Genomic DNA, 20,548 nt, shown 5'->3' with positions numbered 1-20,548 from the left:
AAACATGATGCCATGTGAGAGTGCCTCACCTGCACCGCACATCCCAGTAAAAGCAGCAGCAGTCGCCTGAGCTCCTCCACGGCTGCCTCTGAGGACACAGAAATAACTGTCATCATCATCATTATCATCATCATCTCCACCGCCCCCACCTCCACCCCCCCCACCCCCCTATCATTATCACCTTAATGTGTTTCACTGATAGCAGAGATATGGACTCGTATATAAAGTATAATTACTTTCTTGCTGCTGCCTGAGAGACATGGCACTGATAGCATCGTGTTATCTTGTACCTGTTAGGGGGTCCTGCCCCAATATGGCAACATTCGGTAGAGGCATCAGTATCAACTGCTGCAGGTCTTCCTGAAGAAAAGAATAAATTTTAAAAAGAAGAGAAAAAAAATCCTATAGTAATCAGCTTGCCTGGCCTGTCTGTCTGCCCACAGCAAACCTGGATATTCACCAACAGAGAAAGTTTCCACCTGCCTCCTGCAGTATGTGGTGTAAACAAAGATCTGATGACAGATAGAGGCAGCTTTTTGATGCTCTTCCTGGTAAAGGCGGTTTTGTACCACTTAGGTTTGATATATTTCAGTGGGTGCAAACTTTGCTTCAAATGTTTAACATAAAAACAAATCAGATGAGTGACAAACAATTATGTAACAAAACCCTGAAAGTTTTACGCCTTCTGTGACGCTATACACACAATAAAGGTAGGGTCAAGTGATAGCAATGTCACAAAGGTCCCAATAAGTGTCATGCACAACTAGAACCCATCAAGAGCTATGGTAGCTATCAGCTGTAATGCAGCCCTCCTCGAGTATACTTCAACACAATGGAATACTCTTGCAGAGAATATGAGGAGAGCTGAAAATATCAACTCCCTGTTTGAATCAAACATTCATTTGTAAGTGTTGTGGAAGTTCTTTTTTGATAGTTGTGTTTGGTATGTGTTTCAAGGCTGCATGCCTGGCATAAAAAATGCAGTTGCCAAGTAATGACTTACAACTGGCTGATAGAAACCCCTATATTGTGCTCTAGACAACTTGGAATTTGAAAACTTCTAGCTTCTGAGAGCAACTGCCAACATTTCAGGCTTCTGATGAAGCCAGTGGTTCGCATTAAAAGACCTATGTTAGGTCCTCTTTTTCCATGTGTGTCCCTTGTTTACAGTCTGACAAGCAACTTGAGTCGCCTGTGGTTGCAAAAAAAACCTCTTAACACAGATTGCCAACTGCATCCAGGCGTCTGTCTTTATTCATTAATGTAAGCTAAATCAGTCAGATGACAACAAATGGAAATAAGAATGCTTCAGACACCCATTTGTATGCCAACCAATCAATTTTGTGAACACCAGAAAACCTGAAACCTAAAATTGAAACTACAAAACAACCAACCCAAAGGTAACTTTACAGTGTCAGAATGTTAAGAGGATATGTTGGAAAATGGGTGAAAGATCACTATGCGTGAAGAGGCAAGTCCTAATCTCTGCTGTTCCCACCATTCCAATCATCTAACCATTTCTGCCAACCAACTAATCTGCTCACTTTGACCTGATTAAACCAGCAGCACATTTACCAATATATCTCCAATCTGTCTTCGCCAGAATGTCTGGTGTGCGACTGGCTAGCTTTAGAGCCTCCATTCTGCTAGCTTGACCCAATGCCTGACCCATGGTTTGAAGCTTTTCTGCTGGCCTTTTATTGGATTTGTCCGCCTGATTTGGCTGCCTACCTGGCTTAACCTTTGCCTGCCTTTTTTTTCTTATTTCAACCTGCTTGTCTTTGGGCTCTGGCTTGCTTTCTTCCTGAGTTGTTGCAATATGGTATGTGTTTGATTTATAAATAATGTTCTGTACCCAGATAAAAAAAAGACATTATAACAACAGTATTCAAATTAAACAATTGTTTTGTTCCCAAGAGACAATTAAAAAATTCAGTTAAATCATAAAATATAAAAAATGCAAAGGTACGGGTTCCCTTGCTGGGTTTTAAACAGTCACAATGTCTTTGTTGTGGACTGGTAATGTGGGCAAAAAGAAGCCAATGAGTTTAGATTATTCTGGCATGGTCCAGTACTGCAGCATTTCTACTGTGTTCCAGTGTTAATGGAGAGATTCAGCGCTCGCAGAAGGCCCATCAACACTCTGGTCAGCTTGTTTCACTGAGCTGTAGTTTTTGATTCAAGATCTTGGACAAATCTCCTGGCAAATTATAAATGATGCTGAATCAATCTGGACCACAAACGCCTCAGACACTCCCGGTCCAGAAACCTGGTTTAACTGGCAACAAAAACAAGTACTTGAAGCAGCTTCTTCCTACAATATCATTCAGAGCAACACCAAAGAAGCAGGCAGATGACTTCCCTTAAGGAATTTCAGCAAAGACATCATTCTGTTATTGTATTACTTTATTTACTTGGCCTTAGACAGAGAACTAACCAGATCAAAGTCCCTGTTAATTAAAAATGTTTCTGTCAAAGAGCCACACATTTTGTTGGCTAGCTTCTGCCCCAACTGCTCTGAAAGCCTGTTCACATCCTCCCGCAATTCATCTATGCAAAATAACACAAAAGTCACAACTACAACTCTCTCTGCCACTAACTGTAATTTATAAACTGCACAATGTAGCAGGAAATGTACAAAAACAGGCAGTTGTCCTTTCAGCAACTCTATCAAGTGTGATTTTGGCATCAGTGCCATGTGCAGCCAACCTGAAGTTTCTCCTCCTCCAGGGCATTCAGGGTGTTAGCCACTGCAGCTCTGTGTTGGTCATCATGCAGCTCATGGCTTCAGCTGCCAAACAGACTTCTGCATGAGATTAGCTGGACTAGAAATTCTGTAAGAACATGAGGAACAGTTGCCTCTCCAGCAGTGTAAAGCCAAAATACATACTGACTGCTAATCACTCAAATCCCTTCTACACTATATTTTATACATCAGTGCTTAATCCAACTGTATACCATGCTTTAAAGAGAGATTACCAACACTTATGATACATGGTGCAGTTATCTGAGCTTTGCAATGATTTACAGGACAGTTTCTCTCACTGTGGATGTATATAGGACATGTAGCTCTCTTCAAAGACGTAATAAAGAAGACGGAATTAGACTTTTGAGTGGGCCTTTGAAAATTATTGACATTTGTATAAAATGGTCCAGAATTTGAAAGATTCTTCATCATGCTGCAGTGTCAATGAGAACTTAAACCATCTACAATATTCCCTATACTGTCGAGAAATCAACTTTACGTTGCAGACTTGAAGCTTCTGTCTTGTTACCCACAGACAGTTTGATTTCAACGTCTTTGTAGGCTGTCTTGCCTTTTTGTCATTCCTTGTTTTAATTTGCCTTTATGCTTATGTGCACACCAGATTTATTCTGAAAAGTTTTATGTTAATTCACACATCATTTATGAGATGTTCAGCAGCCTTAAAAATGTCACTGAGAACAGTGATCTTTAAATGTAGAGGGTCAATAAATTAGTAGGCACAAGAAATTAGCACTTAAAATCCCATTAACAGGAAAGTGTCTTCATTCAGACCAATTAAAGGATTTTACATTTAACACAGAAGAGAACAAAATCAAGCAAAATAGAACAGAGCAGTGAAGGATAGAAAAACAGAAAACAATGAAAAAATAGTAGAGTCAAATATAATAGAAAATAAAGAACAGAAAAGGTACAACTGAAGAGAAGAGAGAAGAAAAAGCTGTATAAAACAGAAAAAGATTGAGAATAGCGTTGTGTATAAAACATCAGAATAGGAGTTGGATAGAACACATTGATGAAAATAGAATCAAACTGAGAGGAAAATTATAGAAAAGAAGAGAATGTAATTAAATACATGTATTAAAAAAATATAACAAACTGAGAATAGATCAAATTGAATATAATAGAACAAACTGAATATGACAAAGCAACAGCAACAACTAAAAAGACTGGAAACAAAGGCCAAAAGGAAAAAAGGAAAGAGAGAATAAACACACATATATGTGCATAAATAGCATAAATAGTAGGCTAGAACAGAAGGGAAAAGAATGGAATAGAATAGAATTAGAATATAGTGAAGCATGATACAATAAGAGAGCAAAGAACAAACATCCTAGTCTGATATTGCACATTAAGCATAGACCCAAATGTAGTTGAACAAACAGAAAACAGTATACAACAGAAAAGGCAAAATAAAACTCACTGACTAGAATAACACAATTATCAGAGAATTGAACAAAGTGGAAAACAACACACAGGGTACAGCAAAAAAAGTGGAGAAGAGAATGACAATGAAGGACCAAACAACCCAAACAGAACTGAGTAGAATGCATTAACATGTCAGTATGAGTAGCTGTTTTAAAGAAGCTGAGGTCACAGTAAGAAAAATTGAGCACGGACAAGCTGTTGACTGTTGCTGTGGCTTACACTTACCACACACATACAATGCCACTATATTTCACACACACACAAACGCACTCACAGCAAAACAGCACAAAAAAAGGATAGCAAGAAGTAAAACCGTGAACAAGGTGGAACTAAACATCCACAGCTAAAGTGCAGACATTTTAAGTGCACTCGGTTTAACACCGACTGATATGAGCTTCCCAATTATCAGCAGTGTTTTCTGCTACTGTGAGCTTTCAAGGGACATTAGCGATTCACTGAAAATGAGGAAGTGAAACCTTGTAGACTCGTGTTCTTATGTTGTATGACAAGCTATGCAGTGCATGTTGAGCCCACCTGACTGCTGCTTAAGGAGGTTTTCTCTGCTGAGAACAGAAGACTTTGAATTATCCTCCGGGGAAGCAATTGTGTCATTTCCTCTAATGCCACAGGCATTTACAATACACATTATGCAATGCATGGTGCTGCTACTTGATAGATTTTTATTACCCAAACCACAATTGCAGCAAAAAAGATTCAGCTCGCCATTTCTCTATTTTTTCTCACCCCATTTGCCTGATAATAAGCAAGGACATGTCTTGTGAGGATAGATTTTTTTCAGTTTCATCCTCTCTTTTGTGCAAATGCTCTGTCGACCCTCACATACACTTCAAACTTCCTAGAATTACCTCAGGCAAAATATTCGTGTGCTGAGACCAACAGTTGAGCTTTATTTTTTTCTCTGTTTTTACTACCTTACAGCGAGACAACTGCTTCTCCGTCCGTTCTCTATCACCCCCTCCTCTATGCCATTTGGTGTGGCCCTGAGTTATGTTTAAGAAGAATTTTCAGTGGTTTTAGGAGATGCCTCTACTTCTAATGAACTGCAAGTCATTTAAGTCCATCCACAGAAAAGCCATTAAATGAATGTTTTGAGAAACATTTTTTTCCAAGAAATGCAAGAGAAAGCAAATGGGGCTTTTAAAAACATGTTTTCTATAACACACTCAATGAAGATCAGGTCAGACTCTTTTCATATGCTTGTATAGGCTGTATCACAGTGCCACAGGTATGCCTTAGTGTTTACTCTGAGTGGGATAATTTGCCTACCTACTGACATATGAATTCTAGCCTTGACAATGTATCAAAACATCCAATTAAGCTCAAGTTGAGGCTTTACTTATGCATAGACAAGACTACAATTAAAGAAATGACTCAGAGAAACAATTCATTTCTTGCTTTAGGATAATTGAGAACAAATTGATGCAACACTAAAGCTTAATGCTATAAATGCAAGGCTTAAGTTGATTAGCATAAGTACTAAGAGCAGAGGGGGAAAGTTAGCTGTCTATCAAGTTCGCAATGAAGACTTCACATCTTGTTTCTTAAATCTTCATTCAAACTGAAATGTAAATAATACTTTCGGAGATGCTATCTCTCGCACTGTGATGTCAAAGATATAAGACTTGCTTCAACACATAATCTTTTTAAGAAGTGAATATTTAAACAAAAGATATGTAGCTCTAGCGAAAGTTCAGACAGGAAGACTATAAAGCAGTCACAGCAGTTGTTTAACTCTCCTCTCCCTCCTTCAATAGCTCACCTGCTTCTAGCTGCATGCTCCAGAGCGGTCATTGGTTAATCAGTGGCTGCTTTCATCCAATAGCTCAGTGGCACGCCCTTATCGCCAGCCTATCAACTTTCTGCTGTCTTTTTAAATGTGCGTCTCTCTCTCCAACTAGTTCCTTCTTGCATTGATGGCACCCACCACTCCACCTCCCCCATCTCCACCTGGGCTGTTTCCGAAACTGCCTACTATGCTAGCAGTAAGTAAGTAAGCAGTAAGTGAACAAGAGCAAAATCTGCAGTAAGCCAAAACTCCCCGGATGTCTACTGATTCGGGAAAATTTCACAGTATGCATCGGACCAGTCTGCCTCGCGTACTGTTTCCCATAATGCACATCGCTTGTTCCGCTTTTTCTTTTTCCTTCTTTTTTGACGGGAGGAAATCCGAAATCCGAAACCGAAACCAGAAATCTAGTGACGTCTGACCCAGCGTACTGCAACCAAGCGTGCCGGATACGGCCCTGGTGGTGACGCTTTCAGCAGTGTGACTGCCCCCTGGTGGCTGGCTGCAGTATAGGTCAAAAAATACGTCTCCCCCATTCATTTGAATGGGGGAGCAGTCAAACTTCAAAAAATAAATACACGTCGTACGAATGTTTCTCACATCCTTATGCTGTGGTTATATGTAGTTAGTATTTGACTGTTTTGTGTTCAAGGCCTCTTTTTTCTGAAAAGTTTCTTTTTCGTTAGTTATTAGAGTTTAAAAAACTGGGTTTTACTTCCGGGTTTCCTTTGATTCACAGCCGCCGTAGAACGAAACTTCAAAGGACAGCGTCTTGTGACGTTATGCTGTAGGACCAAGCGGCAAACTCCGGTCTCAAACGATGAAGCCCATGCGGAAGTGATATAAACTGCAAAACATCGAAAATCCGCTTGAGGCTGGCTGCAGAAACACCGGAAACCACATAGATATGAATGGGAAAAAGACGATCTTTGCAGCATTAATAAACATGTTTACAGCCTGGTTCAAAAAACGGCTTGGCCCTACAACGCTAATCTCTCTAATGGCATACACTGTACGGGGGGTGAATTTTTTTCTAACATGACGGTTAAGAAGATATTAAGATTATGAGTTTTGCCCAAATAAGGACATGACTGACGTGACTCCCGGTCGGGAACACACAGCCATTGGCTAAGAGACTCGCACTACGTCACACTCTGCCTAGTTGAGTTCCGCATTACCAATATGGCTGCTGCCGTCGATTTGCTTCAAAACAGCTCTCAGGAACAGATGGGTGACGTCACGGATACTACGTCCATATTTTTTACAGTCTATGTGTAGGACTGAGCTTATTACAAAGGCTTCACAGGCTCTGGCTGCACAATGGCTGCGCCCAGAAGAGGGATTTTTTGGCTTCAGAACTGTACAACGGGAAGAGGCGGAGCAACGCTGTCCATTTTTATTTACAGTCTATGACTGCAACACAGATGGAACAGAACAGTCATAGTAAATTCAAACGCAGTATGTAGTAGGCAATACCTACTGCCTACTACATAAGTAAGTAGTATGTAGCAGGCGGTTTGGAAACACCCCTGGTCTCCACAAAGTCTTCAATTCCTAGGATTCATCAACCACCACCACCAGTGTCAGGACTCGAGGGGGATTTCTTCTGCTGCCAAATTCACACATCCTACACTCTCAAAATTATCCCCATAGAGTCCTTACACCAAAGATTTCTGTCAAGTTTCATTATTCATTCAGTTTTAATAAATAACATTTAATCTTCAAATTGTGTCTCTCCTGATTGAAATAACATCATGGAAGATGTAGGAGAAAGATAATCCTTGGGGGATTATCTTCCTTTATTCCACCTTTGCTTTAAAGGTGGAGTTAGGTGATTTTTTGTCAGATTCAGGCCAACAGTTTCCAAATGGTTTCCAGTTTGGGAGCTAAAATGAGCTAAGTGACCTTTAGCTGTAGCTATATAACCTCATACAGACAAATGAGTGGTATCAAAATGGACAGAGGCTCAAGTAATATACAAAAAGAAAGTGCTACTAATTCACACAAAAATCCAGCTCTCTGCATTATGTTGAACTAAAAGGCAAATTAATTAGATGTAGAGCTAGCTACTGCTCCATGTTTTGTTTATCTCACTGACTACAGCTGCTAAAACCATTAAGATATGCTGATAACAGCCCTTGGAAAACTTGGAATGAACTGATTGGTACCATAGTGTGGTGACACTAGGCTAGTTCTGTACACTGGGCTGAAAACAGCTGCCTGCTACAATGCTTTATGGGTTTATCACCTTAAGTGACACCGTTCACAGTACACAAAGCATTTTGATTGATTGAAAGCATCAAGGTAATGATACGTGCTGCCACATTACTTTTTGTTCTTGAGAACATTGGCAAGTAAAATAAGCGGACATTTTGGTAGTTGAATTTGTGGATTTAAAATATCATTCTTTACATTTGAAACAGTTTGATGAAAAAAACATACATTTGAGGTCCACACATTTCCATTTTCAAAGCTTTCAGTGAGATGAGATGGTAAACTGATGCTGTATTTTGTTCATTCTGTATGTTTGACTGGTTTGCAAAGCTACATATACAAAGTGGTTATCTCTAGAGGTGAATTTTGATGTAGAATAATAGAACTACTTTAAAAAAGTGTACCGAAAAACTGCAGCACAATAATGACAAAGTGAAAAGAGAAATTGAAGCTAACTTCCATTGTGGTCACAAACTTACAAACTCTATCTCAGACATCATAAAACATTTCAGGCCAGTAAACAGACTGAAGGCTAATTATACATCAATGGGTTTCATCTACGTGAGTGGAAATGTCTGTGAATGCTTTGTAGGCTCTCAAACCATTACTCATTATTTTCCTGCTGATGAGCTCATCTAAAACCTCTTCCTCCTCCTCCATCACCACAAACCCTCCACCTACCTGGTAAAAGGCTCTGAGGTGTCGATTTAAAATTGAAAAGTTCTGGACTCTCAGCATGTTGTCGTGTTTCTCGCTGTCATAGAGCCGCTCCACCTTGGGGTTTGGATCTCTAAGATGAACAGAGAAAAGAGACACGGCTGTGAATTAACTGCAGCTTGAACAAACAGCCCAGCACCTCATCGGTCAAGATGAGACACCCTTATACAACAGTGCATTTAAGCTGCGAGTGAATAAAATTTTAATGAGCCTGAGAAACAGAGACAGTGAGAATCGACGTGCAATTATTTATTGGAATAGTGTGGTTTAGGGTCAGGGCAGATTAATCAGATAGAATAGAATGTACTTTAGATGTTGGGCATTGTGAGCGCATCTCATCCTGCCAGTTGTTAGAGAACAGATTTTTATTCTGCTGGAAATTGAACAAGGAGATAAAGAATGTAGCAAAGATTACTAACAAGCTGCTCCACATGCAAGACCCCATATCTATAATTAGTTGATTAGCAAATATGTATGGATCACACATTACTGCCAGCCTTTTACACAGGTTGCATGACAATGTGAGATTACAAAATGGAACTCGATGAATGTTAATGAAATTGAATTTACAAAAAGGAAAAGAACAAAGAGGCTATAGCTATACCAGCAGCACTGAGAGGTTGTACTACTTTATGTGGATTAAATGATTAATGTCATAAACTCAAATTGGCAAAATTCCCCCCTATGGATCTTTGACTCTGCGTACCAGATTTTGTACCAAAATCAATCAAATTTTTGTCGATCATCTCATTAACAACAGCAAATATGAACATTGTAGGGCACTACAGGAGGTTAACTAAAGTCAGTACAGCCAATCTCATCGAGATAACTCAATTCCACCCAGAACCTACTGAGTTTCAATCTGGTAACTGATGGACTGTATGACTGGACTCTTAAGTAATATGTAATTTCATGGTTAAAAAGTACATTTTATCTGTAATGGTTTGTCCAAATTGAAGAAAAGGTTTCCATGCTGTTGTTGTTTTTTGTTGATTTTTATACATAATCCAAGCAAATTGTTGCTTTTTTTTTCTACACTACAGTTAAAAAAACAAAAAAAACAAATTAGAACTCAACACATCTTTTACTTCTTTCTTCCATTTATAAAATGTCAGGACATTTCCTTGTATTTTCCCCACATAATTATTATTTTGTCTAGCTGTTGCTTGTATTGCAGACAGTACATGGCAGCAAAGCAATGAAGCAAGAAAACCTTGATCAATCTTACATGACCCTCATGACCCCATTGAGGAAAATCCCATTGGTCAGCCTCATGTACCGGTCCCGGGTACTCTGGGTAATTGAGTTTACTTCCATGTACTGGCTGTAGGGAGAGCCACCATCCTCTCCCTCTACCATCGTGTCGAACAGCTGAACCTGTAAGAGACAGGGAGGAATCAAGTCATGAGCTTTGAGATAAGCCTGTGTGTGTAGCAGGAGGTAGTAGAGGAGGAGGAAGGCAGAGACAGGAGCAGAAAGAGGGTACAGAGAGAGAGAGAGAGAGAGAGAGAGAGAGAGAGAGAGAGAGAGAGAGAGAGAGAGAGAGAGAGAGAGAGAGAGAGAGGTGGGAGATAGAGGATTGCAAACATTTCTACAGTGCAGGAAGCCACTTGAGTCGGAGCACCTGTCTGGACAGGTGGGATCTGTGCTCTCACACTGGGAAGCACTTCACAGTGACAGGCAGCCAAGCAGGACCACAGCCAAGGTCTCTCTCTTTCCTAAGAAGAGCTGTGCCAATGCAAACTGCAATATAATGAGGCTTATTCCCACCTGCTCTTTCCAAAAACTGCACTGTCTGTAAACAGAGCAACCAGCTCGGTTGGTTCAGATGATTAGGTGAGGAAGAGCCACTGGAGACCCTGAGCAAGTGAGTAAGGGGCAGCAGAGCAGACCTGCCACAGAGGATGTCCTTCATGTGAAGCAGGGTGGAAGCTCTTATGTCAGTGAATAACCGCCTGGGTGAAGTGCCCTTGAGCAACACTAAAGCTATGATGGCTGCAGGCTATTGGACCTGACCTATGACCCCTCTTTAACAGAGATTAAAACTATAGAGAATAACTCCTACAAGGCTCAGCACAGAATGACATTATATTGTAAACAATGTTCATTGACCAGAAGCGGATATAAATCCCCGTGGGCTGATTGGTTTCCCATGAGGAAAACCCAGCTGAAAAACCAGCCTGTTAGATATACAACAAATCCTCTGCAGACCCAACACACAGTAAATAACTTTGTATTATTTTCAAATCAGAGACAGCTCAAGGACACGGAAGTTTCACTGCAGGGAGAGAAGAACTGATCATTGAGAGACAAGGGAAGCTGCCAAAAGGAGAAGTAGAGTGTTTGTTTTGTTGTAAACAATTACAAGTATCTAGGCAGATTTTAGCTTTGTATTCAACTATAAGCTTTTTATTATTGTAAGTGTATACAACTGGTAATGAAACTGCTCTAAATGACACCGTGTAATTTACATTTGAAACAAACTATAAATGTATAGCAGCACTAGCACTGTCTCCGGCAGGTTTCTGCACTGTCTCTGTAGAATTAAGTATTTATTCTCCTCCCTGTGCCGCTTAAAAAATATGACCTTTCTTTTAACAAAAAGTGATAAATGGTAAATGACGTACCCATTGCACCAACGCACTCTCCATGAATTCTTCTATTATCTCCATAATGTTGGAGTCCATTGTTGTGTTGCGAGTGCTGCGGAACGCTACATGAGCTAATTAAAAGTATTATCAACGCAGTGTATGTAATGAATCAAAGGGAGAGAATCCATCTTGCGTCAAGTGAAGTAGTTTGACATTTCAGCGGCCCTTCCCCTCCCTCCTCCACCTCGCTGTCTCTTCCTCTCTCTGACTGTTAGTCAGTTGGTTTCATTGCAAAACCACACCGGAATTTTCAAAAAGCACATGTTGCGTTTTTAGTATGCGGACATCATCCACGCCCTCCATACATCAGCTCGTAGTCATATCATTTCAGACACTACCTGACTTTAATTATTATACCTAAACTGTCAATTTAATGTGTTTGGTTTTCAGTGCAGAGGTTGGAGGCCTTATTTTTATACTCCAAATATTAAGAATAGGTCTGTAACAAATGGCTCTATGGAAATGTTTACCTTTATTTCACCCCATAAATCCATGTTCTTAGATGCATGACTGCTATAGGCTATGTTATGTCAGTTATTTCGATAAGAATACAAACACAGCGCCACAGTTTCCTCATCATGAACCCACTGCTGTTTATCCCGTGGAAATGATGACGACAACCTGATTTGAGGTCGTCAGAGCTGAAGTGTTCAGTCCTCAAAATAACCAACTCAAGTACAACAGCGAACTCTGGTGGTTTAAAATCAGGGCTCTGGTTCAGTCTGTTAAAAATAAAGCATTACATCATTATTTTTGTAACAAAAACAAAAGTGTTGCCAAGCAGCCCTAATTTTACTTTGTTGATTCACTTCCTGTTCAGCTGTAAAGATGATATCTGTGACTGCAGTAGGCCTATAGTGCGTTTCATTTGGTAGAGTAGTTCTTGTTTGGATTTAGGGTCAGCCCACATTAAAGATACATAAGGTAATTTTATTGCTTATGGAAACATTAGAACAAATGCCGTTTTATGCTCTAATCAAAATGAATGTTTAAACTATTGTCATATGATCTTTTTATTTCTTGCTGGACATGGATTTTAATTATTTTTAGTATTTTATATCATGCTTGAGCTGATATGGACCTATGGGTCTGAAATAAAGTCTATCTATCTATCTATCTATCTATCTATCTATCTATCTATCTATCTATCTATCTATCTATCTATCTATCTATACAAATGACATAAAGCTATTTCTGAATTAATCTAACCCAGAGGTTTTGATGATGATTATTAATGTGGTAATTGTATTATAGGCCCACTATCATATCTACAATAAACCAGATATCCTCATAATAGTGTATCTTAGTTTGTAGATAACTGTGTAAGGCTTGTCATTTGTTTAATTATTACTAATTCAGATTTTTCCTTACCTGTCATTTATTCAAATGAACTATTGTGTTGTCTTTATCACCCCTTGAAAGAACATGAACTCATTTTAATGGGTCTGTTATGCTTAGAATAAAACATTCATAAAACTTATTCTATGATAGAGTTTTATTTTAGGGGAATGAGCACACATCATATAACAAAAAGCATTTTACCACTGCTTTTCCCCCCATCTTATAAATTTCAGTTGCAACATGCTGAATAAGTGTGCTGCTTCTGTCCCAGTGTGTTCCCGCATACTGTCAGTGATGCTTGTGCAGCAGTTCTGGGATTAACCACACAAGGATTATCAGATTGTTTCAGAGCTGCTGGAATAGACAAGATGACAGCTTCATAAAGGGCACCGCATTCACATGCACACACACGCGCACACACACAGACAGTTCATTTAGCTCGCCTCTTCTTTGCTCCTATAAACCAAAGTTTGCTCCTCCATTATGTACAAAAGAAAGCCGACACTAAAAAGCAGTTAAAAACTTCTAAATTTAATGTATAATTCATGTGGGCTGCCATGTTAACACATTCCTAAGTATTTTATTGCAGGTTAGTACAAACTCTACAACTTTGAGATAAGTAATACAATGCAAATGGGATGAACTTTATCATCAGGTGTTTTTAATTTAGCAAAACTTGTAACAACTGTCATAATATTTCAAACATGTCTTTATAAATAAACACTACACCTTATTAGACTGATTTCACTCTCCTCTAGTTACAAGAGAAACTTCTATTTATGTGGCCCTGCACAAAAGAGCTATTTGTTGTGGTGTCTGTGCAGAACCTGATAGGATTCATGCCTTGTTTTGGCATTGTGCGAGGGAGCTGCTGCTGATTCGGTGTAACGTAAATCAAGCCTTACATGTCAAAACCAACAGGTGTGTTTTTACCCTGCCACCAACCATGAAACCTGAGACTTCCCCTCCCCCATTAACCCCACTTCCTCAGCTCAGGTTTTGGTCATCTCCCTCTAGCTGGAAGGAGTTGTCAAAGCGACCTACTCAGTGGTGTCATCAGACGCTTTCTCAGGGTCTGCAGCCTCAGGAGACTCCTGCCCTGCATTTGGATTAACTTGGCCAAACTTTAACAAGGTGAGGACTTGGGCTTTGAGGTCCTCAAAAGTTTCCTGCAGACTCTTCTCCAGGATGTAACCCTCACTGTCACCCGTTGGGTCCTCTAGGGCCATGGCTCCTTCCACAGCTGTCTGCAGGTAGCGCAGGCTCAGAACCACTGACATCTGGACAGATGTAAACAACAGTGAAGTCAAAAAATACCTTTAAAATCAGTGTAAGGGTGTCACCAAATGAGATTATCAAATGGCTTCATGCACAGCTATCTGAAGAGATATGGCAACTTTTTAATCAGTCCAACATGTGCTATCACAGACTTTCTTTATTTGTATTCAATCCCACTGTCAGTAGTCTGATTACTGTGCTGTGTAAGCCACAGCAGAGACAAGTTTCCCTTACCTTGTATAAAACTACAGTATGTTGTTATTCTAATTCCAATAGGTGTAACTGAGTCATTTTAATCATGAAAGAATAAACATGGTCATATCCATAATTGTGTTTTGCTGTAGGATTATGTGCTTGTAGGTGAGATAAAGTCAGTTTCAGACTGATAGGGTTTAGTTAGTATTTCACTCAGGATAAAGGGTTTTATTCTCATTAATTCATGTATGTATTTAATTGTAGGCTTCCCCAACAAACTAATTTAAAAAATGTGTTGTAAGATTAAGTCACCATCAATCTGCCAAAGTTAGAATGAAAATTTAGTTTTAGAGGGCATACCGTCCCGTTTAGGAAAAAAAAGATAAATAGCTTTGAGGTTCAAACAATGATGAGTAAGGCTGCAGCCAAAATACAGCAACATAGATTAGTTTGGACCCAAGACTGTATAATACTGAGGACAGAACAGGCCATGCTGAATAGTTTGCAACAGAGATGCCTGGAAAACTCTAAAAGCAACACACTTTCAACAGTGAGAGCTGAAAGGGTGCCTACAGCTATCTGGCCACTTATTTTTTTTTTTTAAATAATTGTTTGACAGCTCTAGTTAATTGATGTCAAAAAGATAGTTGGTTGACACCTCTGTGACATACGCTAACACAGGAGTCCTTAAATGTTACATAGCTGTGAGTGTCTGCTACAAATCACCACAAGAATCTGTTCTACTGTGGACAGTAACAACCTGAGGGTTCTGTGACATTGTATCAGTAAGTTTAATGTGTGCTTTGGTTAGTGGAAGGGTTTGGTGTTAGTCCCGTCACTCCACCAGCCTGACCGCTTCTGCTATTGCATTGGTTTCACCAGCACATTATGTCACTGTTCATCAAGGTGGTATTTTGGCTTAACAAGCGCCTAATAGAATGAAATGGATGCGTGTTGTTCATAATCAGATACAGTCAATGCTGTTCAACACATTTTCAGTTTTATTTTGTACATCCTCTTTCTTTTTTTGGTTAAACTCAGACTTCATTAATCAGTGTTTACTGTCTTCTGTTTGAGAAAGAGATGCACTCTGCAGCTCAGTTTGAGGCCTTGTTCACTCTTCATATCGAAGAAATATAACTCTGACGTGGTGCACCAGACAAAAAACAACACCTTGCAACTTTGCTGCATTAAAACGATGTTTGATGAGCTGTAGGTGTTGTGTCTTGATTCATTGTCAAACATGTGTAAATGCATCCTTTGCAGCCTAAGGTCCTGTTTTTTAAGGCATCAATACTGTTGTTTGGAAAAGGATTGAAAGGACATGTTCAGCACAGAATAGAAATCAATGTGTGCTACTGATGTTTTCTTTCAGTTGGTTGTCATGGCAATCTGTAGACAACCATTAAAAAAAGAGCTTGTGGATGGTTTAATATATGTGTGTCTGTAAATTTAAAATAATTGTGAAACACTGTCTTCCCACACTGGGAAAAGTGCCTGGAGCAGGTCAAATCAGCTCATATTTTTACATATTCAACAAAATAGGATTTCCTCTTTGGTACCCATGTTTTTGACATCCCTGAAGTGTTGTATTTATACCCTCATTTACCCCACCTGTATTAAGATGACTGACAGCACACCAGGACCAGTTGAATTCATCAGGCCCATGAAGTAGTCAGTCAGAGCCTGCCTGCAGCCGCGGTTGTACAGGTTGAGCTCCTCTGATTGGTATTCGTAGCTGTGGTGGGCGCTGTTATCTGTCAGGCGGTACTGCAGACAGGGGCGAGGGGAGGCGGGGTTACAGCAGCTGAAAGGAATGCCATCCAACAGGTAACGGCCATCCACGTTACTCCTGATACGACTGGAGACAGAGGAGGGAGTAAAAGCAGATAAGGGAAATAGATTAGAGGGAGATTTAATCAATCTACTGGAAGTAAAGCACAGAACATTTTATATCCAGAGAGATTAATGACCCCAGGTTTAGCTTAATACACCTTTAATATTAGTGAGAAATGAGCAGTGCCTCTATTTAAGTGCCATCATGTCATAACCTTTCTGTTAACTCATCCCTTTTCTTATTTCATCTTTGACTAACCTTTCCCTGCTCGCTTCATAACCACCCTTTCCATCCATTCCTGCCTTTCTCTTCAAAAGCAAAGGCCACATCTATTTTTAATACACTCTTCCACTGTCTTCACATCACTCTTTTCCTGCTAGCATCCCTCCATCCTTCCCCTACCACAAACTGTTTGACCTTTTAGAATGTGAAGACTACTTCTCTGTCATTCATTTAGTCCTCAATTTCCATCTCTTCTCTCTCGCTCTCGCGTGCCACTCATCACTGCCTGAATCATGATGAACTCACTCTTTGACATCCTTGGAGGTGAAGTCCAGGTATCTATTGCTCACCCACTGAACCTCAAACCAATCCCTGAAGTTGTTGTTTCCACAACAACGAAACTCCATCTGCAGACGATCGATGGTCTCTTTCTGAAAACAGCGGCCTGGCACGTCTGTGTCCTTGTAGAAGCGAATTCCATTCCTTAGGCCCACCTGACAGCCGAGGAAAGGGAGAAGGGAGGGAGAGAAAAGTAGGGACTTACTGCACTGTATGCCAAAAATGCTGCATTTTCTGTTTCTTTCTTTTGATAAATATAGACATATGACAGAAATGTTCTGTCTAGTTTTAAACACATTTTGCATTTTGTTGGGGAAATTGTAGTATTGCAAAAAGATTCTTGATTTTAAGGGCTGATTTTTCTGACATCAATGAAATGTTTCTGCTAATGGCAAAGCTTTGATCCTTTTCAATAATGGGGCCAAATATCCTCTAAAGTATGTTTGAAATGACACAACTATTTTTTGTTTATTTTAATCTGCTTCCATTTTCTGGAATTTACCACAGCTTTTCTTCTTTGCCCTAACCCTCCATTTTCATCCTTCAATTCAGACAGATGGCTGTCTCTCTCAGTTTTTAAATCTTAATGGGGATCAGGTGTTGTTATGTTATTTCGCAAGAGGGTCAGAAAACACCATCCTTAATTTGTGACACCTATTCTGCCAATTTCTATTCATAACCAAGCCAAGTGATCCCACCTTCAGAGACTCCTCTAGGCGTCCTTGCAGAGCATAGCTGAGCACCACCACAGAGATGAGCATATAACACAACAGTGTGGCTACAGCAAACCACGCCAGCAGGAAAGCTTTCCAACGGGGGAAGCGGCTCGGATCCAAGGAGTCCTGACACACACGACTGGCAACCCAGTTGGTGCCAATGGAGGCCAAGCCAACCATCATCAGGATGTTGGGCACCACATGGATCTCTGTGTTGTCCATCACCTCGAGAAAAGAAGAGCACAGTGGAAGCTAGAGGCAGCACATAAGATCAGCAGCCAACCACAGGTCACTTTGTCATTTCCTCTACTCACTCTCACACGTAATAATCCAGCATTCAATTAGCCTTATCTGTTCTAAAGAGGACCTTGGCAGCCAAGTGCTTCAATTAGCTGCTTTTGCAAAGGCTACTATGGTAATATGAAGACAAATTTATTTCAGGGCCCTGCTCTTAGCAAAAGTCAATTATGGACTGGGTTTATTATTGGCTGACTTTTAGAAACTCTGTCAGCTGTGAAAAAGCAACTTTGTTGTTTTAAAATTACCATTAAAAATGTAGCCCTCTTCTAACACCTTCTAACATTATCATCCGGCTGTATCAATCCACCCAGAAAAATAATTGAGGAAATAATCCAAAATAATTTCCGCTTTGTGTTAAACAATCAGTTCTGTTGATGATTTGTTAAAGTTCAGTGAGTAAAGCACAAATAAACTGTCTAGATGATGTATTCATTTAAAAAGTATAAACAAGGACTTAGCTATTTCTAATGCTGTCTGTAGGTGCCCTTATCTTCCTGGCTCTATTATGTTGAAATATAAAAGAAACTGAAGTGTATCTTCATTCCATTGATCTGGTGTATCCCTGCACTGACCCAATGCCACTTTGGTACACAACAGAGAGATTAAAGGAAGCTGGTTATCTCACAGGGGATCAATAAATATCTGAATGCATGTGTTTAGGGCCTGAAGCCTTCATGTGCAGCCTGCTGGATATCAATGTACCCAACCAATCCACATCAATGACCAATCAATCCAACACAATGACCACCTGACGTGAACACATGCATTCGTCCTTTGAAGGTCCTGACCTTCACCTACTGGTCATGATGTGACACAAACTCAATACACACAAACCTCACTGGCTCTGGGTGAAAATGTTGATTTCTATAAAAGCATTTTAGCACACAACATCCTCATGCATGAGTTGGCCCCAGTGTCAACATGAGTATGTGTACACAAGTGTCTGTGGGCTGTGTGTTTGTATCTGTGGATTAGGCTGAGTAAAGTTTTAATAAAAGTCACTGATGAACTGCAGCACAGCAGACACAGCTTAACATCAAGATCAAAGGGAAACGTGGCATGTTTGTGTAATTAATACCAGTCTCTATAGACTTTGACTTCCGTTTCTCTGCTGATATTGCATTCATTTGCACGTGTATAATTTCCTATCTCTACCTCATCCCTCCGGAGCAGCTCTGTCTTCAGGTAAAGTCCCAGACAAAAGACAAAGGTGCCGCACATCACAGCCAGCCAGGACAGCAGCCACAGGCCCTGAGCCACACGCACCCGCCGCTGCTGGGTGAATTTCATCTTAAGCAGCACCATGGCTCACTACAGCACACAGACCAACACAACGACCTGGAAGAAAAGGAAGATAAAAGAGCACAGAAGAGACCAGAGGGAGTTCAGTGGGTTGTGCTCATAAGTGTGCCTGTTAGTCCAGAGAGGTCAGCTTCATATAAGGAGGTACACCCAACAGGTCACGAGGTGGTAGTTCCTATGTTGCAGAAATACAGCTGTCAATGCAGGCCTTGAACCTGTTGTTTGTCGAGATGAGGTTGAGCTCATCTAAGTTGTTCCAGGCATTAGAGATAAGCAGGTAGATCCCCTTGATGGAAAAGGACACAGTCGACTGCAGACGATAATCCAAAAAGTTTCCGTTGTATGCAGAAAGAGCGCTAAACAAAAGTTTATAATCCAAATCTGCTCAGAAAAATCATGTAAAGTTTGAGAGTTTATCAAAATAAGAAGAAAAAAAGAAAGTTATTCCTTAGTCCCCCGCACTTTAAAGGTTTCTCCCTCAAGTTAATTGATAACACCCCAGTAGCTCCCTCTTTAAGCAAAAACCAATGATTTCTTCTTCTTGATGGGATGTTGTCCTCAGATGGCACTAAACATATGAAGTGTATCTCTTAACCGCTGTGGCCATGGTTGGAGGATGCAGAGACTGTCCAAAGTCGAGAATTTGGATCCATAATCCCCCCCACAGAGTCCCTGGGATCCTATTAGAATCCAGGGGCCAATAGGAAAACAGGCCAGTGTCTCATCAGCAAACTTGTTTTGATTGACACATAGGGACTATTATGGCAGGTGGACTTACCTGAACAGGCTGAGCAATATGAAGGCATTAGAGACACAGCAAATAGCAAAAGCAGTGTTGGCTTTGGCTTAGAGTCTCAGGTTTGCCATCAAACACTGGAAATGGTAGGGATTCTAAGAGGGACTTGAGTACCCTACGTAAAGCCCTGCAATCAAAGTCTTATGAAGACTACACAAATATAAGTGGCTACATGTTCCTAAGGTTTAAAACTTTTAAGAACTCATTCTATTGAAAAATTAACCTTTTGAATTCTAAAATTCTTACTACATATCTGGCACAATCTAGTTGTCAATACTTATCATCAGCGAGCAGGATTCTTATTAATTCATTCATAAATTGATTAATTGACCAAAGATGAGAGAAAATTTTCCCAAATTGATATCAGGGATGTTGTAAGGGACACTGAAGCTGTACAAGTTTATGTAAAGTGAAAGTAAGACAGTACAGGATTATGGATGCAGTGCTGTAAGGGGGGAGGTTGGTGGGGCAGGATCAATAGGATTAAACTGTTATTAAAAGCAATTATGACAACTTGAGTCAGTCAAGATGAAGCCATGGCTTGTGTTGGCAGCAGTTATAATCGTAAATAGAATCAGTTTCAATCAAATCTACAAATTACTTATGTTGCCTTAATAAGCATACTTGTCCAACCCTCTTGT

The 20,548-nt window shown here is 40.1% G+C and overlaps 2 protein-coding genes across 2 annotated transcripts in view; both read right to left on the bottom strand.

The window, feature by feature from the left end:
* ccdc88b (coiled-coil domain containing 88B) overlaps window positions 1–11,800 on the bottom strand; it is a 58,996-nt gene extending 47,196 nt beyond the window's left edge. Inside the window, 5 exon segments of the mRNA XM_034690681.1 lie at window positions 30–88; window positions 291–360; window positions 8,895–9,003; window positions 10,159–10,307; window positions 11,558–11,800. Of these exon segments, the coding sequence (XP_034546572.1) occupies window positions 30–88; window positions 291–360; window positions 8,895–9,003; window positions 10,159–10,307; window positions 11,558–11,617 (447 nt within the window). The 5' untranslated portion in view covers window positions 11,618–11,800.
* A 1,937-nt stretch (window positions 11,801–13,737) lies between these two features.
* On the bottom strand, window positions 13,738–19,114 carry rom1b (retinal outer segment membrane protein 1b). Its single transcript, XM_034690682.1, has 5 exons — window positions 18,965–19,114; window positions 17,492–17,734; window positions 16,761–16,948; window positions 16,010–16,256; window positions 13,738–14,202 (listed from the first exon to the last, which is right to left on the bottom strand). Exons 1-5 carry the CDS (start codon window positions 19,112–19,114, stop codon window positions 13,963–13,965), a joined length of 1,068 nt encoding a protein of 355 aa, XP_034546573.1. The 3' UTR covers window positions 13,738–13,962.
* Window positions 19,115–20,548: the final 1,434 nt, after the last annotated feature.

This window comes from Notolabrus celidotus, chromosome 8, assembly GCF_009762535.1.
Source record: "Notolabrus celidotus isolate fNotCel1 chromosome 8, fNotCel1.pri, whole genome shotgun sequence".
NCBI classification, from domain to species: domain Eukaryota; kingdom Metazoa; phylum Chordata; class Actinopteri; order Labriformes; family Labridae; genus Notolabrus; species Notolabrus celidotus.
The sequence above is the reverse complement of the archived record's forward strand: the minus strand, read 5'-3'. Positions and strand labels throughout refer to the sequence as shown.